At 48.5% G+C, this 22,677-nt stretch overlaps 1 protein-coding gene across 13 annotated transcripts in view; it reads left to right on the forward strand.

The window, feature by feature from the left end:
- Positions 1–106: 106 nt before the first annotated feature.
- EMC1 (ER membrane protein complex subunit 1) overlaps positions 107–22,677 on the forward strand; it is a 31,005-nt gene continuing 8,434 nt past the window's right edge. For 4 of the 13 annotated variants that reach the window (XM_070510883.1, XM_070510882.1, XM_070510877.1 and 1 more), the window contains exons 1-21: positions 107–258; positions 2,819–2,943; positions 3,649–3,714; positions 3,956–4,049; positions 4,900–5,028; positions 5,907–6,033; positions 6,590–6,739; positions 7,042–7,209; positions 7,699–7,770; positions 8,142–8,204; positions 8,802–8,924; positions 9,708–9,804; positions 10,134–10,256; positions 11,916–12,115; positions 12,277–12,426; positions 13,082–13,243; positions 13,593–13,712; positions 16,464–16,601; positions 19,966–20,139; positions 20,737–20,947; positions 21,898–21,982. In XM_070510883.1, the coding sequence (XP_070366984.1) occupies positions 164–258; positions 2,819–2,943; positions 3,649–3,714; positions 3,956–4,049; positions 4,900–5,028; positions 5,907–6,033; positions 6,590–6,739; positions 7,042–7,209; positions 7,699–7,770; positions 8,142–8,204; positions 8,802–8,924; positions 9,708–9,804; positions 10,134–10,256; positions 11,916–12,115; positions 12,277–12,426; positions 13,082–13,243; positions 13,593–13,712; positions 16,464–16,601; positions 19,966–20,139; positions 20,737–20,947; positions 21,898–21,982 (2,672 nt within the window). In that variant the 5' untranslated portion in view covers positions 107–163. The remainder of the gene's footprint in view (positions 259–2,818; positions 2,944–3,648; positions 3,715–3,955; positions 4,050–4,899; positions 5,029–5,906; positions 6,034–6,589; positions 6,740–7,041; positions 7,210–7,698; positions 7,771–8,141; positions 8,205–8,801; positions 8,925–9,707; positions 9,805–10,133; positions 10,257–11,915; positions 12,116–12,276; positions 12,427–13,081; positions 13,244–13,592; positions 13,713–16,463; positions 16,602–19,965; positions 20,140–20,736; positions 20,948–21,897; positions 21,983–22,677) is intronic. The other 9 variants (XM_070510884.1, XM_014854740.3, XM_070510879.1 and 6 more) reach the window with 4 other exon arrangements.

Below are 22,677 nucleotides of genomic sequence, written 5' to 3' on the forward strand. Positions count from 1 at the left end.
TTCCCCGGGTCTCCAGGGCGACTTCCCGCGCGTCCGGGGAACTTCGAGTCCTGAGCTCCTCACCCAGGGCCTCGCGTGCGGTCCCAACTCTACGCTTCTGCGGAGGCGGAGCCTGCGGCGCGGTGCACGCCGGGACGGCGGCGGGCGGGGCTGGGCTTCCATCATGGCGGCGGCGGCAGCTTCCCGGCTGTGGTTGTGGGCTGCCCTGCTTGTCCCTGCAGCCGCGGTCTACGAAGACCAAGTGGGCAAATTTGATTGGTGCGTAGGTGTGGGGCCTCTTCGGGAAGTATGTGGCTATTTTCCCAGTACCTGTCTTCTGTCTGCTCACGGCGGGGGGTTATCTTACGGCAGAACTGGCTCCAGAACTTGAGGAGCCCAGTGCAGAATAAAAATGTGGGATCCCTGGTTCAAAAATTAAGAGTTTTAAGATGGCGACAGCAGAGCATGCAACCAAGCGTTGGGGGGTCTTCTAAGCCGGTCCCTGTGTGACTGTACAGGTTGCAAGCTGGTGCAGGCGGCCCTGCCATTCAGGCACGCTCCGGGGTCTGGTCAGAGGTCGCTGTGCCCGCCTCCCCCGTCGGGCCCGGTTTCTGTGACCGTCAGGTTTCTGAGCCAGTGTGTGTCAGAGGTCGACAGCCTTCAGTGAGCTCTCATCCCTCCTCGAATTGGCATCTCTTGGGCATGTGCACAGGACCTTGGGCTTTATGAAGTCTTAAATTGAGTCGTCTCCCCTCCCTTCCAACTCAGGGCCATCCACGACTCACATCATCCCGGAGGTGGCGTTCATTCATTAATTCATTCATTCACCCACTCTCTCACTTACCCAGCCCTTCCTTTAGGCCCTGGAATTGACTTGCTTTTGTTTGAATCTAAATTTTGCCACTTAAAGGTTTTGTAATCTTGGGAATTGACTTAGCCGCTTTGTGCCTGTTTCTTCATCTGTGAAATGGGTTTACAAATAGTTCACTACTGCCTACAGTAGTTGTAAGGATGAATGAGATAATTCCTTTAGATTACTTAGCACAACACCTGGCTCCTTGAGTGCAATCAGTAATCGTTATTATTATTACTAATCAGGGAACACTTTATTCTTCAGAGCCCAGCTGAGCTATCTTCTCCTCTCTGAAGTCTTTTGTGTCTCAGACAAATTGATTCACATATTTGTTGAGTGCCTGTGGTGGGCCAGATATTCTAGATGTTGTGGATACAGAGATGGGAAGGAGCTCAGTCCAGTGGGGCAGACGTATAAGTATGTGATATAAGACAACGTGACAAATGCAACGTAAGTCACATTTTTAATGATGTGGGCAAATGATATAATATGTATATATTACATGTGTGCAAAACATATGGTATTCCAATTTAGCGGAATACTGGGTATATGCAATTTACAAATGGAAAAATAAATAGAAGGAAATACACCAAAACATTAAAAAGTTTATGGTGGTGGTATTTTAGGCATTTTTGATTTCCTTTTTTTTATACTTTTATATATTTTTCATGTTTTCTACACTGAGCAGGCATTACTTTTATAGTCCAGATAGAAAACAGCGGTATTTTCAAAGAGAGCATGAGATTTAGAGTGAGGTCTTAGTTTTGTGTTCTGGTTCTGACAGTAGTTGGTTGACCTCAATGGAACTTCATTTACTTCCCTGTAAGATGAGAGTAATAATATTTGTTTTACGTACTTCAGCGTGTTCAGTGGATACGGTGTGAAAGGATGTGAAAATGTAGGTAGAAACTGTCAAATGTCGTGTGAGCTTGTCTCTCTACCACTGGCTTAGTTTTTTCTTTTTTAGAAAAGTAGACCAAACAGTATCATGACAAGAGAAATTCAGTGTAAATGTCATGCGTGTTGAATTTGTTAGAGATTGAGGTATTTCTTAACTAAAAATAATGTGCAAGCACCTCCTGTGTACTTGATAGTATGCCATGCAAAGCTATTATGTTCCCTTTATGCTTAGATAAGACTGTTGAAAGTGATGGGATATATTCCAAGGAAGATATGAATAATGAGTCAAATAGATCCCAAACATGGTGTGAGCTAGAAAAGGCTGTAGAGAATAAAAGACCTGACCCAATCTATGGAGTTTTGTTGGGAAATTTGCATGATTTTTTCTCCAGAGGTCAGTGAAAGTAGAAGGGAAATTTGTGTTGTATGCTCATCGAGAACAGGGTTTGTGGCTCTTCTCTCATGTGTAACATGAGTGTCCAGTCCCACGACTAATGAATGCAGAGAGGACTGTAATGTTCTTGTAGGATTTAGCCCATGTGGTCTTTTGGGTGTCACTTAAGCCAAACATGTGCTTGTAGTTAGAAGGAAGACTGTTGCGTTTCTCATCTATTGGGGTGTACTCTCTCTTCTTGTTCCCTTTGCTTCTGACTACGTTGCATAGAAATCTTGCTTTTGGTCAGATTTGTTTGTTAACAAACATTTCTAATACAATGGTGATAACCTCATGTATTTGTGCAGTTGCCTTTTTCCAAAGCATTGTGTGCAGTGATGGTTGGGGCCTCTTTTTTTTTTAAGATTGGCACCTGAGCTAATAACTGTTGCCAATCTTTTTTTTTTTTTTTTTTCTGCTTTATATCCCCAAATCCCCCGGTACATAGTTGTATATCTTAGTTGCAAGTCCTTCTAGTTGTGGCACGTGGGACGCCACCTCAACATGGCCTAACGTTCGGTGCCATGTCCGTGCCCAGGATCTGAACCAGTGAAACCCTAGGCCGCTGCAGCGGAGTGTGCGAACTTAACCACTCGGCCATGCAGCCGGCCCCTGGGCCTCTTACATTTATTTCCCTGTTCTCTTTTCCTCAGGAGACAGCAGTATGTTGGGAAGCTCAAGTTTGCCTCCTTGGAGTTTTCTCCTGGATCCAAGAAGTTGGTTGTGGCCACAGAGAAGAATGTGATTGCAGCATTAAATTCTCGGACTGGAGAGATCTGTGAGTGAACTGTGTAGACGTTAGTTTGGGCTAGAATGGCTGACCATGGTGGAGCCAGAAGGCGTGTGGCTTGTGACGGCTACTAACTGATTCCCAGATTAGGGACAAGTTGGCCAAAAGATGGATCTCTTACTGGATTCTGATACCTTTAATTTTTTTTTCTGTCTTGTCATCTTTGAGTATTGAAGATACTCCTATAACTGGCTGTTGTAGTTCATTCCCTCAGTCCAGGTCCTGAGTATTCTTAAATAAGATACTGCTGCAAAAACACATTAACCTATTTTGCAGTTAAGATTTGGATATGCTCCTTAAATTGCTTATACTGCTTTTATGGATGTTTTCAGGCACTAAAGTCATGGAAATATAATTTACAATCACTATTTTTTCATCACTATTTTTTTAATTTTGTACATCATATGGATTTTGTTAATCTTGTTATTGTCCATTTGTACGTTTGATGGTAGTGGGTGGGGGCAGGAAGCGCCGGGACCTCAGACTGGTGCAGTAGTGGCTCCTCTCAACCCCACCTCCCCTCATTACTCAGTGAGTGGGAGTGGGTCATTGCCAGTTAGCTGTAATCCTTTCCTCCCTTGAAATAAAGTTGGACGCTGCTATGCAAATGCAGACCCCTTCAGTTCTCCCCTACTCGTCATCTTGGGTACCTCTCTCCGGTTCATAGTAACATCTGACTCTCACGTCTCTCAGTGTGGCGCCATGTTGACAAGGGCACGGCAGAGGGGGCTGTGGACGCCATGCTGCTCTACGGACAGGGTAAGTGGAGTCTGGCTCTGTCTCTATTGTGATGTTTGCTCTGTCTCCCTGTGTCTTGGTTCCTTCCTTTTTACAGGGGCTGGTAGGGAAAGGAGAAGGGGTGTTCCCAACAGGAAGGGACGGGTATGCAGATAGCTTCTGTTTGCACTCATGCATCAGAGGTGAGGCACTGCTCCCAGGCCCTAGGAGGCTCAGCTGATGAGTTTGGGAGATGCCTCCACCGTGGTCTTTTCTCTTCTAGACGCAATCACTGTGTCCAACGGAGGCCGGATCATGCGTTCCTGGGAGACTAACATCGGGGGCCTGAACTGGGAGATTACCTTGGACAGTGGCAGGTAGAGGGGAAGAAGCTGTATTTCATCTTGGCTTGGTTCCAGGCTTTGGTGGAACACAGATCTGCATGGACAGCAACTCCAGGCCTTTTGGCTTTTCCCTCAAGGATGCCTACAGAGCCAAAGAGCACCAGATTCTCAGCTTTTGCTGTTCTTGAGGTTATGGAACACGTGCATTTACTCAGCCAGCACTTATTTTGCACCTGTTAGATGCAGAGCTCTCTGTGAGGGGCAGCATTTATTCTTTACTTGAATGCTTGTCCTAATCTTACATGAATTGAGACCTTTGCAGTGTTCTAGGTATAACAACATAATATGAAACTTCCAGGGTTTTAATTTTATGTTTAGAGAACAGCTTGAGCTACTGTTCCATCTTTACTAAAGTTGTTTAAATTGTAGGATTGTTAGCATTATCTTACTCGTAATTCATTTGGTAAATGCTTGGTGAGCCCCCAGGCAGTGGGAACACACATGTGGACGTGAGAGAGTTTCTGTCATCCCGGAACTCATTGTCAGTTGGGGGAGGCAGACATGTAGACCAGTCACGACAGTACTGTCTGATGGGTGCCATGGTAGAGGGTTGGCCTGGTTGCTGTGAAGTCCTAGTGGAAGGGAGGAACAATCCTTAGGAGATTCAGGGCATTTTAGGGAAGCAGTGTAGCCGAGTGGTTGAATGTGTAGTCTCTCAAGTCAGCTAACTAGAGGCAGAGCCGGGGTTAGGATCCAGATGTGTTTGACCTAAAGCCTGTATTTCGTATCTACCAAGCTATAGTGGTGGCAGTGGTCTGGATTGTCTCCTCTAGCCTGAGGCTTTGGGAGTGCTGGGCAGTGCTCACTCTGTATGTGTGCTCAGTTTCCAGGCACTCGGGCTGGTGGGTCTGCAGGAGTCAGTGAGGTACATTGCGGTCCTGAAGAAGACCACTCTTGCCCTCCATCACCTCTCCAGTGGGCATCTCAAGTGGGTGGAACATCTCCCAGAAAGGTGAGGCTGCCTTCCCACCAGGTGCCAGCTACCTGGTCCCCCTCTATAAGCCCCTCTTTCTCCTTGAAGGTGGAAGCATTTCCTTTGATTCAGGCTTACCTTATGTTGGCATTATGGGTAGTGTGTTGTGCTCATTAGATCTAGGCCTGAACTCAAAGGCCGTGGTTCCCCTTGGAGTTTCCTTCGCAGTGAGGAGAAAACTCCAGCTGGGCACTGGAGCCAGTGAAGCCAGGGGAGTGGCTCCACGCTTGTGGTCATAGCACTTTGGACCTTTTGACTTCTAGTTCACGTCAGACTGAGCCTTTCATTCATAGTAAGGTTAGAACAACTCAAGAAGAGCCTGAGCTGCGTGAGGTTTGCAATGGTTTCTGGAGCTCCTACTGGTGGGAAGCATTGAAGCAGAGGACAGGAGGGAGGGAGGAAAGGAAAGGATCTGCTTAGACCACGTGTGGCCATTTTCAGAGTTTAAAGCAGGGACCCCAAACTCAAACTCCTATCTGGCCAAGTGCACAGCATCCAGGAGCAAAGCAGGCCCCGTGGGCCTTCTTGGGAACTGCAGTGTGCCTGGCGTACCTCGAGGGGGCGGCCTTACTCAGCTGATTGGCTCATTAGTGCCCTATGAGAATGTAGGTAGGCCTGGTGTTGCCACATCCTACTTTTTAAGAAAAGCTAGAAATCTGATTTTTACATGTAAAATCTCAGTTCCAAATGTTGACAGGTAATTCAAACTTAAAAAAGCAAGTAAACTGAGAGCTAAACAAACCCTGTTTAGGGACTGCTAGTTTGTGACATCTGGCAGCCTGGTTTTGGAGGACCCCTGAGGATAGTCCTGTCCTATGGCTAAAGCTGTTGCTCTCTGCTTTTCTTCTCTCTCTCAGTGACAGCATCCATTACCAGATGGTGTATTCCTATGGCTCTGGGGTGGTGTGGGCCCTTGGAGTTGTTCCCTTCAGCCATGTGAACATTGTCAAGTTTAATGTGGAAGATGGAGAGATTGTTCAGCAGGTATGGTCAGGCATTTGCCTCGAGGAGCCTTGTGAGTCGAGGAGGGGAACAGAGAGAGCTCTTCTTTGCACTGAGGACCAGGGAATTCGACTGGGCAGGTGCAAAAGCCATTTATGGCCCCTGATTCTGGTCACTTGGAGGCTGTCTTCTCATCCAGCATTTATTTAAAGCCCTCACATTTGCACATGGTGCTCTCTTGAGGTGGCTAAGAAAATTGCATAGATCTCTTCATTGCCTGCAAGGATCTTGCAAGATAATACTGTAAAACAATGATAAGAAAGCACACATGACAAATACAGTAGAGAAATGTCTATCTGAAGTGTCACCTATTAAAAATGATCTGGTATATTTCTCCAGTAACCAGAAAGGAAATTGTGATTTCTCTCTAGTTTTGGAGTGCTCGGGAGGCTGGGGTGCGGGAAGAACTCCTTTGGAACCAGCTGTGAAGAACCTTTGTGCTCAGGCCCCCAGTGGGACCTGGCGGTGACGTGGCTGCTGAGCTGAGAGGAAGTGTAGAAACCCTCACGGGCCTCCTGTTAAGCTGTCTTTCCCATAGGTCAGGGTTTCGACTCCCTGGCTGCGAAGTCTCACCGGAGCGTGTGGTGTGGTGGACGAGGCTGTCCTGGTGTGCCCTGACCCGAGCTCACGCTCCCTCCACACCTTGGCCCTGGAGACGGAGTGGGAGTTGAGGCAGATCCCCCTGCAGGTGAGGCTCCTGCTGGTTCCCCGGCCCTGAGGCAGGCCCTTGCTGCTCAGAGCAGTCTTTCTCCCAGTGTCACTGTTTCCTTCCTGAGACTTGGTAGTAGTTGGGCGGTCAGGCCTCTGGCCGAACTAGTGTAAGGGGAAGTGGGCCGCTCTCCTCTTTGGAGAACCTGAATGGGAGCTTCTGGAGCCACATGCCATGGCCTAGTTACTTTCACTGGCAAAGTAGGGCAGAGGATGCAAGCCTGGGATGGATCAGTGACTCCTTGGCTTCTAGCCCTAATCCTCTTCCTCCTTGCCTCCCAGTCTCTTGACTTAGAATTTGCAAGTGGATTCCAACCTCGGGTCCTGCCCACACAGCCCAACCCTGTGGATCCTTCTCGGGCCCAGTTCTTCCTGCAGTTGTCCCCAAGCCACTATGCTCTGCTGTACTACCATCACGGGGAGCTGAGTCTGCTCAAAAACTTCCCGCAGGTAACTGCAGGCAGCATGGTTTGCTAGGATTCAGGAGGATCTAGCCAAGACATGGAGCTAGAAGTCCCTTCCTTTGAAGCTGGAGATGTTTGCTCAAGACAGAAGACATCTTTCCATGAGTGATTGGAGAGGGGTTAGCCTTTGAGCAGAAATGGGATACTTCTTCTGAGAGCTACAAAGGATCTTTAGATTAAGGCTAGAGCCTTCCTCTGAGTCCACAGGGAAGTGGGGATATTAATTACAGCTTCCCTATAGGTACTAAGAGCAGTGTGGGATTTACGATTGATCTGTGCCTGTGTTGGAGGTAGGGGAGAGGCCTGTTTTTAGCTGTGGATACAACCGGGGCCTCCCTCTGCTCTCAGATGCCCTGGCCTGTATGCTCCGAAGTTGGGAGCACTTTCAACTCCAAGGCCTGTAGAGGTGACCCTCTGCAAGGCTGCTGGCGAGTACAGGCCCCGTTTAGGAACTGATGCCCTGCTTTTCCCCCAGACTGCACTAGTGAGTTTTGCCACCACCGGGGAGAAGACGGTAGCTGCAGTCATGACCTGTCGGAATGAAGCGGTGAGTGTTGAGAATGATTGGCACTTGGGGTTTTCTTCCTTTCTCTCTGCCAGGAGCCCTGAGAACCAAAAGTGTGGGCATATTCGCCTGGTCAGTTGAACTCAGAGGGCAGGAGGCTGTTGAGAAATAAGTTCTCACTGCATTTATAGAGCTTTCTGCACACCCCTCTGTCCTGGGAATGGGACCTTCATGTGACAGCCTCGCTTTTGTCTGGGTCTGTTAAGGTTTGCAGAGGCTTTGTGGGCAGGAGCAAGGAATGAGCTTTGCTTCTTCCGAGTGCTGAGAAGATGTGAAAGTGGAAGCTTCACTTTGGTGAGTGACAAGTGACCCTTTGGCTGAACTGCCTGTTTCTGTCCTTCTCTTTCCCCTAGCAGAAACCTGGCAGCTCTGAAGATGGGTCAGTGGGGAGCTTTTCGGAGAAGCCAAGTCCACAGGTAGAGTGTGGCATTGGGTACTGTGCCAGACCTGGAGGGGCAGGAGGCCACCTAAGAAAGCTGGGGAGCAGCGTAGGCTGTGAGCAGGCCCCCTGAGTTCCCAGGCTTGGGAGGGGTTCCTCAGTCCTGTGACTTCAATCGTGTGTCTTGATTGTTTTCGGTTGGGAGATTGGGAAGCAGAATCCGTAGAATCTGTTCTGAGCCACTTTCTCCTCGAGGCCTCAGTTTCCCCCTTTCCTGTGGGGGTCCCGGCAGGTAGAGCTGAATGGTAATCTGAAGCCGGGGGTGGGGCCCTTATGAGCTTCTCCCGAGGGCTTTGTGGTCGCCCTGCCTCCGGTCTCGCCCTCTCTGGGAGGGCTCTGCTGCCCTGCGCTGGCTCCTCTGAGCAGTGTGGGGCTTGTGATTCCACCTGCTTCCTCAGGCACCTTCTTTCTGCCTCAGGAGTCACCTTTCTTTTCTCTTTGATTCTTCTTTGCATATGTTTCCTCTCCTGGCCCGGCTCCTTCTCTAGGGTCTCTGCCCCCTAGCTCTTGGACTTCCTTGGCTACTGTGCTCTGGGGGATCCCTCCAGTTGACCCATGCTTTCTGAACCCCCAGGACTCGCTGGTTTGCTTCAACCAGACCTACACCATTAACCTTTACTTAGTGGAGACGGGTCGGCGGCTGCTCGACACTACGATCACCTTCAGCCTGGAACAGAAGGGCACGCGGCCCGAGCGGGTGAGTCGGAGCCTTTGTCTTCAGGTTCTGCCCTCTGGGCTTCTCACTGTGGGGCTCCCTTTCCTCAGGCCAGGTCACAGCCATGGGTTCTGGAATCGGGTTCTCTGGACATGGGCCCTGGTTCCTCCTGAGCCACTAACTTGTCATAAATCCCTGTAACTAACAGCAAGAGCAGGTCGTATTTCTGCCAAGTGCTCACTGTGCCAGGCAGCATGCTGTGTTTTATGCTCTAATTGGCTGAACCCTCTCAACAGTCTCGTGAAGTACTTATTACTGCCCTGGTTTTACAAATGAGGAAACTGTGCCTCGTGAGATTCAGGGCCCTGTCTAGTCACAGAGCTAGTGAGAGGTCGTTAACCCCACCCTGCACTCTTCATCGCAGCCTGATTTTACCTCTGTGCCCATTTGGTTGTGTTCCTCAGCCTCTCTGGGCTTTGGCTTTTTCATCTCTAAGCTGTGAATCTAATGCTGGCTTCCTGTTTGCTTTGTGGGGTGTAATTGGAGCATGATGAGCGACATGGTACCCGAGAAGTGCTCAGGCTCCCCCATGGAGAGATCTGAGCTGGGCTGTGGCTCACACCTCTAGCTCACATTGTTGTGTTGGCTTCTGTGAATGCGTGCTTTCATGTTGGAGTCCAGGTAATGGCTGTGTTGTTTACACGTCAAATAGTGCCGTGACCTGGACCTCTAACAACTCCTGATGCCATGAATCTCAGGGTCGGGTGCTCTGGGAGGCGTATGGACTCTCACTGACTGCAGTGGTCTTGACCGTTTGGCTTGTAGCTGTGCGTCCAGGTGTTCTTGAAGAAGGATGACTCAGTGGGCTACCGGGCCTTGGTCCAGACAGAGGACCATCTGCTACTTTTCCTGCAGCAGCTGGGTGAGCAGACCTCATTCAATCCATTTTTTTTTAGGCCTATCTATGAGTTCCGATCAGGCTATATTTTTGGGGCTGTGGATAGGCTTCTGGAAACATTCAAGTATACCCTGAGTATTTTTTCCAGAGCTGTATGCCACTGGGTCTTGAGTAATTTCTTAGCATTCTAGGGTGAGGTATAGAACTTTCCTCACTCGGCCTATTGAATCCAGCCCTTTGCTCTGCCATTTCTCTTTTTACACAAGAGTGATGGAGATCCCTGAGCCACCCAGAAGAGTCCCTCCAGAAGATGGGGGAGGCAGGCCTAGCTTTTGTAACCATGGTTTCTGTAGCAGGGAAGGTGGTGTTGTGGAGCCGTGAGGAGTCATTGGCAGAGGTGGTGTGCCTCGAGATGGTGGATCTCCCCCTGACAGGGGCACAGGCTGAGCTGGAAGGAGAATTTGGCAAGAAGGCAGGTAGGAACCGAAGAGGCTGGGACAGCAGACTTGCTGGAGGGGGTGCTCTGGGAGTGGGTTTGTTAGTTGGACCCCAACAGATGCTGTCTCAGGGCCCCCCTGACTTCCTGGGTGCAGCCATTTTGCCAGTCTGTTCTGAACTAGCTGTGCGACCAGTTTCCAGTGCATTTGTGCCCATATGGTTTATGTAACCATTCTCTTCTCCGAAAGGAGTGACCTGTGACTCCCTCAAGGGAAGGAGCACAAGGGAGAAGAACGTGCACTCAGTGTAGTAAGAGCTGCCGTTGCCCGAGTGCCTAAAATTTGTCAGGCACTGTGTACCCATTGTGCCCAAAGCAACAGCCACAGCTTCCGAGCAGACGTGACTGGGCTGGTGTGGGTGTTGTGGTGAGAGCCCAGTGCCCTCTGAAGTGGGCCTCAGTCCCAACACCCGGGATCAACTTGGCTCCCTCTGTTCTGATTCAGTCCTGCCTCTCACCTCTCTGTCTTCTGTCCATTCACCTAGCTATCCAACAGGTATTTACTGAGGGCCTGTTCTGGGCCAGGCACCCTGCTAGGCATTGCAAATTTTCTTAAGCTGAGGATTAATTTGACTTTACTATTTATTTCTGCTGCCTGGATCCAGCAATTCAAGGTAAAATCTGCTTGCTGCTGCCTTGTTGCTCGTTGCCTGCCCGAACGCCTAGCTTTTGGTTAATTAGTTGTTTTTCCTGACTTGCATCAACGAGGTATATACCACGTGTGTGGACTGCTGTGCCTGTGACTTGTCCTGTTTGCTTCTCACTTCTCTTCCTTGAGCTGAGGTTGATGGAAACTAGGATAAGCAAAGGCACTACTCCTCTTCAGTGAGCGCCTGCCACTTACCCTGCACTGCGCGAAATCCTGTATGTACATCATGTGGTCTAATCTTTGCAACAGCCCTGCGGGTTACATGCCATTTTACAGATGAGGAACCAGAGGCCAGAAGGTTAAGTACATTTCCCAAGGTCACCCAGCTAGTAAATAGTGGAGCTGGGATTTTAATCTAGGTCTGCCAGACTCCAGAGGCCATGGTCTTTACTGTGCTACCTTGTTTCGGTGACCACATCTACTCTATGGAGATTTGAGGGTGGTGGCCTCATTGATGTAGTCAGGGGTAGAGTGAATGAGATCGCCCTGGGAATTGGCTGCAAGTAGGTCTCTTGAATGCAGGTTAAACAGGTGACAAAGTGGAAATGACGCAGTGGGAGGTGGAAGTACCTGTTCATGATACACATATATCTGCACCCCTGCACCCCCACACCTCTCCCACTTGTGGTCTTGTCATGGCACCCAGAAGCCTTCCTCTGGCCATTCTGGATGTGGGGCTGTGGTGGAGACATGCACAGCGTGGCTGTACCCTGCATGGCTGCTCCCTGACCCCTTAGTCTCCTGTTCCAAGATTCCAGGCAGGTGAAGTCCTAAGAGCCAGGTGAGTAGGTTCTGGAAGTTCCTGCATGGCTGCACCTGAGTGTGAGACTTGGCCTCAGATACAGGACTGCCCCTTGGGCTTGTAGCCTCGGGTGTGGATGACTTGAGAGGGAGAGCTCCCTCATTAGGAAAAGCAAATACTTTCTTGCTGGAAACACCTAGTCTGATGAGGTGTGAGCCTCAGTTGCATTACCTTTTCCTTGACACCAGACGGCTTGCTGGGGATGTTCCTGAAGCGCCTCTCCTCCCAGCTCATCCTGCTGCAGGCGTGGACGTCCCACCTCTGGAAAATGTTTTATGATGCTCGGAAGCCCCGAAGTCAGGTTAAGAATGAGATCAACATTGACACCCTGGCCAGGGATGAATTCAACCTCCAGAAGATGATGGTGATGGTAACAGCCTCAGGCAAGGTGAGAGGGGTTGAAGCCCCAGGTCCCAAACCTTCTGAGGTTCCGGGAGTGGAACACAAAGAACCTTTGGTAGGGATTGCGCTGGCTCTAATGTTCAGGGATGGAATCAGTTCTTTGGTTTGTCTTTCTAGTAGTGAGCCAATTACTTGTTTATCTTGCAGCTTTTTGGCATTGAGAGCAGCTCTGGCACCATCCTGTGGAAACAGTATCTGCCCAACGTCAAGCCAGACTCCTCCTTTAAACTGATGGTCCAGAGGACTACGGCCCATTTCCCGCACCCCCCGCAGTGTACCCTCCTGGTAAAGGACAAGGTGAGGCCGGCCACCTCTGATATGAGCCAAAGTGGGTGTGGCTTTTTGGTGTTTTGTAACTTAAAGTTTATCCTAGGCCTTTGGAATTCTGTGAGTTAAAGTCAGTTGTTCAGGGTTAGAGCTGTTTCTTCCTGGCTTTTGGCTGAGTGGAGGACCCATCCGAGACTGATGTGGAATTGATTGTAAAGTGGTGTGACGTCACCAGAGCCACAGTGAGCCAGCTCTGCTTCTTCCCAAACACAAGCGGCTGCTCGGAGCTGGATGACTGTTTTCTCTAGCTGAGGGAGGGCAGAACACAAAGCTCTTTATAGCTCTGCCCCCAGAATCAGACAGCTTTTTGTGGGTTCCTTCTCGTGTCAGTGGAGAGGGGGCTTGGTAGACATTCTGCAGGCATGTGCCCTAGGGTTGCTGAATTCTCAGTTGACCTTTTGCTTTGTTCTCGGCACATCCAGTTCTCGGGTAGCTTTGGAGCTAGCGGCAGTTGGACGTTTATCCTTTTGACGCATTACCCTTGGGGACCACTCACCTTCAGCCAAGGTTTTATTTTCCACACAGAGGGCAAAGACTAGGGAACTCATCGTTGAGCTTTCCAGATTTGCCCTTAGGATTTGCATCCTTTTCGTGTTGGGGGAGTCTGACAGTTTGCCCATTTCAGGAGACGGGAATGAGTTCCCTCTATGTCTTCAATCCCATTTTTGGGAAGTGGAGTCAGGTGGCTCCCCCAGTGCTGAAGCGCCCCATCTTGCAGTCGTTGCTTCTCCCCATCATGGATCAAGACTATGCCAAGGTGCTGCTGTTGATAGATGATGAGTACAAGGTACGACATCCTCAGAGTGGCTGCAGAACATCCAGGTGGAGTCGAGTGGGGGGAGGAGTGGTCAGACAGCAGCTAGTGGACCAGAGATGGAGCTGTCTGCAGGCAGGACACGTTTGGGCTTCAAGGGCATCTCTAAGCAACTTGAGTGCTCTTTCTGCATTTGTGAAAACTCAGGGCCTAAACAGGACTAAATTTAAACCCTAATTGAGTTCAGTAGACTTTAATTCATTTAAGATTTGCTGTTTTATTCTTAAGGCTCTCTTTGATGGGAAACAATAATGGGTCTTGAGAAACTGTGCTCACAGATTCCTTTTCCGTAAACCCTTTTCTTGGGCTCTTGGTTCTCAAGGTCACAGCTTTCCCAGCCACTCGAAATGTATTACGACAGCTACATGAGCTCGCCCCTTCCATCTTCTTCTATTTGGTGGATGCAGAACAGGGACGGCTATGTGGTTATCGACTTCGAAAGGTAGGCAAGGGGCATCCTGGCAGGACCCTTTGTAGGAGGGATGTGGGTGTTCTGGTTATTTGGCCAGAAAGTGAATTATACTATTTCTTCTGTTGTAAACTTGGATCAGCATAATTCTAGCGTCTGATTCAAAGTCAGTCATTTTCATATTTATTGAGCAGCTACTACGTGGCAGGCATAGTTCTAGGTGCTATGAGAAGAGCAGTGCACCATAGACTTTGTCTCTGCCTCGTGGAGGTCTCATTCCACATTCCTTTTCTATAGCAGAGAGATGGGACGTTCTTCTCCATTCTTCGGAAGTTGGGAGGTGGGAATGGTGATTGACTGAAAGTACTTTCTATGTGAAGATGATGTTATTGATCTACACTTGATAGAATGTGTGCTTTGAATTTTTTTTTTTTGAGGAAGATTAGCCCTGAGCTAACATCTGCTGCCAATCCTCCTCTTTTTGCTGAGGAAGACTGGCACTGAGCTAACCCATCTTCCTCCATTTTATATGTGGGATGCCTACCACAGCATGGCTTGCCAAGCGGTTCCATGTCCGCACCCAGGATCCGAACCGGCGAATCCTGGGCCGCTGAAGCAGAATGTGCGAACCTAACTGCTGAGCCAACAGGCCGGCCCCCGTGCTTTGAATTTTATTTCTAGAACTAGGATCGATTTACTGTGACCCTGACATACTTGAGTCCAACTCTTGCAAACAGTGATACACACTGGTTCTGAGGTTCTCAAGGGGCTGGCCTTGGCCTCATCAGCAGGGCTGTGTAGAGGAGTAATTGGTGGTGTGTACTCCGCAGAGGGCTCTCCCGTCCTCTCTGTAAGGCCTTGGAGAGGCGCTATAGTGTAGAGGTTAAGCGCTTGGACCCAGCTGCCTGGCTGGGAAGCCTAGCTTTATCACTTACTAACTTTGTGTCCTTGGGCATCTGACTTCTCTGGTCCTCTATTTTCTTGTCTGTAAAATAAGATGATGGTAGTACCTACCTCGAGGGTTGTTGTGAGCATTCAGAGAGTTGATACATGTAAATCACATAAAGCAATGCCAGACACGTGGTAAATGCCATCTAGTTTTTAGCTGTTATTGATGTAAAAATGCAGTGCCCTTTCCTGACATTTTGTAACAGCTAACCTTTAGCGTAAACAGTATAGGAAGTAGCCTACCCAGAAAACACATTCTTTACCCTGTGGATGAAAAAAATTGACCTTCCAATTTGATTAAAAAGGGACCTTGAAAGAGACAATTCTTTGTGGATAGAGGGGAGCAAACTGGAGTGTGGGTGTCATGAATCAGTGGAATCCTGAAGATGTCACTGGAGTAAACAACGGCCAAGGACAGACAAAGGAGGCAAAGCTTACATGAGATAAGACCCGTGTGTGGTCTTAGTCTTTGACCTCTGAGTGAATTTACTGGTGACTTGATTCTCTGGGGATGTCTTAGTGAATTCTAGCGTTTCTCAGGAGCCCATGGCATTGAAGCCTTCTTTGTTCTTAATAAAAATTTTTATTATTTCAAAAAATTTAAATAAGTAATGAATGGATACATTCTCATTGTAAAAGATTAAATTGATACAGAAGCACACAAGCAAAATGTGAATGGACTCTTTCACAGAGGACCCCGTAGCAGCCCATGCCCAGCTGCTGCCCCAGAGGTAACTCCTGTCAGTACTTCTCTGTGCATCTTCCTGCGATCCTTTCTGTGTATTTGCAGTACTGGATAAATAGCTGCATGGACCACGTATATATGTGGTTCATATATATTCTTTCTTACTGAAATGGAATTGACTATATTTGTTAATATGAAATTTGTTTTTTTATTTAGTGTGTTTTCCAGTTCATTATTTTGTTAAACCCATTTTTTATTAAAGTATAGGTTGAGAAAATTGCAAAATCAGAGGTTACGGCTCAGTGACCCTTCACAAAAGGAGCACACTTGTGTACACAGCAGTCAGATCAGGAAACAGAGTGGTACCCGTACCCCAGGAGGCCCTTGTGCCCCTTTCCAGTCACTACCCCCCACAGGGATCTGGGTAATTCCACAGTATGGGTGTATAAAAATGTATTTAACCATTCAGGTTTGTTTATTGGTTTTTTATGACTCTAAAGAACATTTCCTGTAATGTTTTGAGGTTCTTGCCGGCTTAGTAATGCACTGCTGGCCCAGTACACAGGAGTCTTAGATTTGAGTAATAAGTGGTAAGTTTTCCTTGGCAATGATGGGATGCTGCTGAATATTTCTCTCCTTTCTTATTGGCTTTAGTATCTTTCTTAATCAAACAGAGAGTTCCAAAACTTCTTCACAGACTAGATTTTTTTTTTTGTTTTGGGTGCTATTTTATTTTAGTTATTTATTTATTTTTTTGAGGAAGGTTAGCCCTGAGCTAAAATCTGCCACCAATCCTCCTCTTTTTGCTGAGGAAGGCTGGCCCTGAGCTAACATCCGCGCCCATCTTCCTCTACGATATATGTGGGAGGCCTGTCACAGCATGGCTGGACAAGTGGTGCGTAGGTCTGCACCCGGAATTTGAACCGGTGAACCCCGGGCCGCTGAAGTGGAATGTGCAAGCTTAACTGCTGCGCCACCGGGTCGGCCCCCAGACTAGATCTTTATTGCTGTTTTCATAGGAGCTCTGATCTCTGTTTCTTGGAGCACAAAGGCCCCAAATAATGGACTGTAGGACATGTCTATCTACAGCTGTCTCAGGTCTAAGTGTAGCTTCCTGATGATAACTTCTGGCTCTTTTTACCCCTCCCCAGGATCTCACCACTGAACTGAGCTGGGAGCTGACCGTCCCCCCGGAAGTGCAGCGCATCGTGCAGGTGGAGGGGAAGCGCAGCAGCGAGCACGTTCACTCGCAGGGCCGCGTGATGGGGGACCGCAGCGTGCTCTACAAGGTGCGGCTCGGCAGTCTGGCCTAGGGCGGGAGCGCAAGTGTCTGATCCCAGCTCTGAGATTTCGTAGATACACGACTTTGAGCAAGTCACTTAATCCCTTTGAGCCTTAATTTATTGGCTATGAAATAGGCATAATATGCCCTCCTGGGTTTGTTGTGTGGATCATATGAGAGAGTCATAGTGCCTGGCATGTGGCCCCTACCCAATAGATGTAAGCTGTTATTATTAGTAGTATTTGTAGTACTCATAGAACTTTCTGGGGTTAAACCTTAGTTAATCCATCAGAAACTATATCTCTGTGATCCATCACTCTGGTTAGTGGTAAAGGGAGGGAGCTGGAGAGGTGACTAGGGGACAGCAAAACTTTGCTGTGAGAGAACGTAATCACTGTCGTAGGGCACGTTAAGTGCACCCTCCGGCAGGGCAGAGACTGAGTTGGAGGAAGAGTGTAATAGCACAGGGTAACACGACCGAGGAACTCACGGGGACACTGCCTCACCAAGCACGAGGCAGCGCCGTGGAGCACACGTCTCCAGCTGCACTGTCCATGTTCAGACTTGGCTCTGCCGCAGGCTGGCTGTCCATCGTGGGTGATTTGTTTAGGCTTCCTCAACTTCTATTTTCACCAACATAGTGGGGATCATAGCACCTATGCCACAGGATTGTTTTGAAGATTAATGATAACATGCAACGTGATTAGAACAGTGTTTGTCACGCGGTTCACATTATTATTACTGCTGTCGACTTGAAGTCTTCATTGATGGATGCCTTCCACGTGGCTGTAGTCAGCTTTACTTGTTCAGAAGGACCAAAATAACACAAATTCTAAAGTACCTTTTGACTTGTACTAGGAAAAATACATTCATTATGTAATTTACCTTTATGAAGTAAAATTTACTGGAATACTTGTGTTTTTTGATATGTTGAAAAGAATAGTAGTTAGGCCTAGGGCTTTTTGGATATATATTTTTTCTGCAAATTTTTTAGATTATTAGTATTTTTTTCAATAAACTTTTTTTCTTTGGCTTAATTTTAGATTTATAGAAAAGCTCCAAGATAGTACATAGAATTCCCTTATATACACCTTACCTAGTTTCTTCTAGGGAACCATGGTACATCTGTCTAAACTAAGAAAGCAACGTTGGTACAGGACTGTTAACTCCAGACTTTATTTGGGTTTCACCAGTATTTCCACTAATGTCCTTTTCTATCCGAGGATCCAGTCTAGGATCCCACATTGCATCTACTTGTCGAGTTTCTTTAGTTTTCTCTGGTCTTTGACAGTTTTTGAATCTGTTTTTGCTTTTCATGACCTTCATAGTTTTGAAGAGTACTAGTCGGTGTTTTGTAGAATGTCTCAATTTTGGTTTGTCTGATGTTTTTCTCATGGTTAGACTGTGGTTATGGGGTTTTAGAAGGAACATCACAGAGGTGAAGGGGCAATTTTTTTGAGTGCCAACTGGATGCTGGGCACTCTTTTAGACCCTGGGCTACATCAGGGAATAAAACAGATGAAATTTCCTGTCCTTAGGAGGCTTTCCTTGTATTTGGAAGAGGCAAATAAGAAAATAAATGGGTAAATCATACAGGATATTAAAGGGTGACCAGTTCTATAGAAAGATGCAAAGCCAAGGGTAGGAAAGGGAGTGCTGGACTTAGAAGGGGTATAATTTTCACAAGGGTGGGTAAGGAGAGTCTCATTGAGAAAGTGACACTCAAGTGAAATTTGAAGGAGTGAGGAAATGAGTCATCTGATATCTGGGGGAAGAGCCTTCCAGACAGAAAGCCAGAGCGTGCCTGGAGTCTTCCAGAAATCAGCAAGGAGGATAGTGTGACTAGAACAGGGTGTGTGAGGAGGAGAGTCATGCTGCTGAGGTCAGAGAGGTGCTGGGGCCTGATCACAGGCCATCACTCTGGCCTTAGAGTGAGACAAAGAGCCACTGGGAAGTTATGAGCAGAGAAGTGACATAAATGACCAAGGTCTGCCAGATTCTTTTGGCCTGCTGTGTTGAGACTAGACTGTAAGGGCCAAGGAGGAGAGCAGGCCGACTGACGGGGCTATTGTGGTAATCCAGGTGGGATGACGGCCTCACACTGGCTCGGCAGCAGGGGCGTGGTGAGAAGGGATCAGCTTCTGGGTACTTTTGAAGGTAGAGCTGATGGGCTGTGTTGGTGGATAGGATGTTTGTGTTTGTGTTAAAGAGAGAGAAAGGAGTCAGGGATGACTCAGGGATTCCAGGCGTATGACATTGATGCATGGGGAGGCCGGAGGGGAGCAGGTTTTAGGCAGGGGTTGAACAGGGCTTCATTTTGGGGCATGTCCAATTTGAGGTGAGACATCTAAGAAGAGACACTGAGATGGCAGTCTGTTGGTCAAGGCTGGAGTTCAGGGAGAGGTCTAGGCCTGGGTATGTAAACTTGGGCATTGCCAGTCCCATATGTGATGTGAAAGCCATGAGGTTGGCTGAGATCCCCATGAGAGCGAGTGTAGACAGAAGTGCCCAAGAGATTGGGGAAATGAGGAAGAACTCACAGAAGAGACTGAGAAGGAGTGGCCAGTAAGGCAGAAGGAAAACCAGGGAGCAGGTGTCCTGGACACCAGGTGGAGAAAGTGTTTCAAGAAGGGAGTGATCACGTGGTACTAGTAGGTCAAATAAGACGAGAACTGAGACTCATCCACTGATTTAGTGATAGGGAGGGCACTGGTGGAGGGAATGAGTGATGCTGGAGCAGTGTCCTCAGGTCAGTGAGTGGGCAGACCTGTATTGTATCTTGAGTTACAATCTTGTGTTCCATTTACTGTGTCTGACTTGTGTAAATTGCTTAACTACTTGAAGACTGCTCATCTGTGAAATGTGGATAGTAATAACTACGTTTTTTTTGCTGTGGAAGATTCGCCCTAAACTAACATCTGTGCCAGTCTTCCTCTTTTTGCATAAGGAATGTTCTCCCTGAGCTAACAGCTGTGCCAGTGTTCCTCTATTTTGTATGTGGGTTGCCACCAGAGCATGGCTGCCAATAGGTGATGTAGATCTGTGCCTGGGAACCGAACCTGGGCCACTGAAGCAGAGTGTGCTGAACTTAACCACTAGGCCGTGGCACTGGCCCCAATGATAGCTACTTTGTAAGGCTGTTTACGAGATTCAATGAAATGATGTAGGCAAAGCGCCTGGTGTGCAGCCCCCAGTGGACACTAAACAAATGCAGTGATGGCGAACTCAATAGGAAGTTCTTCTGACCAGACAACCCGATTCCTCTGCCAGGCTGGGCTCCAGGTCTGCCTCACCGCCTGGAGCTCACAGTGGAGTGGAGCTCATGATGTGCCATTGTGGTTCTGAAGGAGCTTTTGTCTCCCTCTCCCCAGAGCCTGAACCCCAATCTGCTGGCCGTGGTGACAGAGAGCACAGATGTGCACCATGAGCGCACCTTCATCGGCATCTTCCTTGTGGACGGTGTCACCGGGCGCATCATCCACTCATCCGTGCAGAGGAAAGCCAAGGGCCCCGTGCACATCGTGCACTCAGAGAACTGGGTGGTGGTAAGGAGTGGCAGATACACTTGTGTTACTACCAGGGACGTGACATAGCTCATGTGCTTATGGCTGGTGTCCCTGTGTCTTAAATCCCTTCCTTGCCTCTTGTTCCAGAAACCAGTTGCTGCTTTGTGTTTTCCTAGGATCCAAAACTCCTGGTTGGCAGTAGTGGGGCTGGTTAGGGGGCTGGGCTCAGGAATCAGCCTGCTGAGGTTTGGTCCCAGCTCTTCTGTTTCCTGGCTGTACAATCTTGAGCTAGTTATTTCAGCTCTCTGTTGCATCACGTGTGAAGTAGGGTAATAAGAGTGTCCTCTAGTCCAGCTTAGAACAGCGCCTGGCACATACTAAGCACTCAGATGTCAGCTGTTTCTATTCTGACTTCTAAGTGTCTTGAGAATTCCTTTGTCTTAGGTGAACTTTGGAGAGCCTGATAAAAGTACCCTGCAAATGAGTAAACTGGGTCTCAAGGAAGACAGGTGGGGTGCTGGGTGGTTTCTTTCCTTCCTGGATGGGAGCTCTGTGGAGAGAGGCCTTCCCAGGTAATTTTGCCTTTCCGCTTGAACCAGCAGCCAAGTACCAAGCTGCCACATCTTCTCTCTGCAGTACCAGTACTGGAACACCAAGGCCCGGCGTAATGAGTTTACTGCACTGGAGCTCTACGAGGGCACTGAGCAATACAATGCGACTGCCTTCAGCTCCCTGGACCGTCCCCAGCTTCCCCAGGTCCTCCAACAGTCCTACATCTTCCCATCCTCCATCAGTGCCATGGAAGCCACCATCACGGAGCGGGGCATCACCAGCCGACACCTGCTTAGTGAGTCACCAGGGGAGGGTCTCTGACCAGCTTCCCTTAGGTGGCCGCACTGAAGGACAGGGCCAGGGATGCGCTGCGAGCAGAGCCCTGTTTGACCACTGTAAGGGAAGCTTAGTGAGGACGGCTTTCTTTCAGCAGAAAAAGTGCCTTAGTTCAGCTTTGCCACCCATAAAGATGACATGTCTCTCTTGATCCTCATTTCTGAAGAACCACTTCTTTTCTCAGTTCTGCGTTTTCACCTCGCTCGGGAACTTGAGCCCTGATACCATTCCTAACATAGTCTGTGCTGATGGGCTGCAGAACTGGCAAGGTTTAGGGTCTTATCCTTCTATGGTTGCGTCCAGGACTTAGTGATTGTTCAACAGGCCGCTCTGTCTGGTGATTTTACCACGGCACTTGGGGCTCTCAGCTTTGCCAGGCACCTGGTATTACAGTTTGTTCTCACGTGTGTGGGGGCCAGCCCTCTCGGCAGTTTCCTGAGTTTATTCCCCAGCATCCCTGGAAGCAGCGGGCTCTTGTGTTGCCAGGTCCTGGGGCCTCCCCGGCGTCGCTGCTGCAGCCGCACATGCGGCGTGTGTTGGTGAACAGCCAGGGGACTCGCTTGGTCGGGGCAGGTGTTGCTGGAGGGAAGGGGGAGGGATGAAGAGATCCGAGTGGCCGTCTGTGCTCTTCTCTTTCATCGTTATTCATTTCTTGATTCTAGACCTTTATTTTCCGATGTCTCAAGATGATATGTGAAGAAACCAGCATCTTCAAAAGTGGGAACCTTCATTCAGACCCTTGCGTGTTATTAGATTATTATTTTTGACCATTTGAGGGAGCCTCATTGACCCATTTTTTGATTTGAAACTCTATTTTAAATTTCTGTGATAATGGCATTTTTGTAATTAGCTGTAATCTGGGATTGGATCACTGTGACCATTCACTTCTGTTGATGTCTTTCTGTGCAGTTGGGCTGCCTTCTGGAGCAATTCTTTCCCTCCCTAAGGCCTTGCTGGATCCCCGCCGGCCAGAGATCCCAACAGAACAAAGCAGGTGGGACCCTTGTGGGCAGTGCCGAAGGCTCTGACCTTAAGAAACCTGACGTGTTGATGGAGTTTGGTCCTCAGTCTCTGTGTGTGTGTTGTCCTGCTGTGCTCGGGGCTGGGGATGTAGCAGTGAACCAGTTTGACAGACATCTCTGTCCTCATGGAGCTTCCATTCTGGTGAGGAGATGAGGTGGACAATAAATAAGATAAACAAGTGAAATAATACTATGTCAGGCACTTGTGAATGCTGAGCAGAAAAGATAGAAAAGGGCCAGGGGCTATGAAGTGTTGAGGGGTATGTTGGGGTGAAATTGCAGAGGGTGGCCTGGGGAAGCCCCTCTGAAAAGGTGATTTTTTTGAATAACGACTTGAAGGAGGTAAGAAGGTAGCCTTGTGGATATCCAAGGAGAGCTTTCCAGGTAGAGGGCAGCCAGTGCAAATGCCCTGTGATCATATCTGGTGAGTTAGAGGAAGGGCAGGAGGCCACTGTGACTGGAGCAGCCAGTGGTGAGGACACTAGGAAATGAGGTCAGGGAGGTAATAGGGCTGGGTCATGTGGGGAAGCCAATAGCTTCTCACTGTTAGTATTAATTTTTGTATTTGCAGCCATCATCACTGCATATTTTCTCGCCTCCATCCTGAATTCTGTTCCCTTGGTTGTGAGGAACTGGGCAGGGTGAGGAGACAGTAGATCTATGTTTG

This window comes from Equus asinus, chromosome 5 (genome assembly GCF_041296235.1).
Source record: "Equus asinus isolate D_3611 breed Donkey chromosome 5, EquAss-T2T_v2, whole genome shotgun sequence".
In the NCBI taxonomy this organism is placed as follows: Eukaryota; Metazoa; Chordata; class Mammalia; order Perissodactyla; family Equidae; genus Equus; species Equus asinus.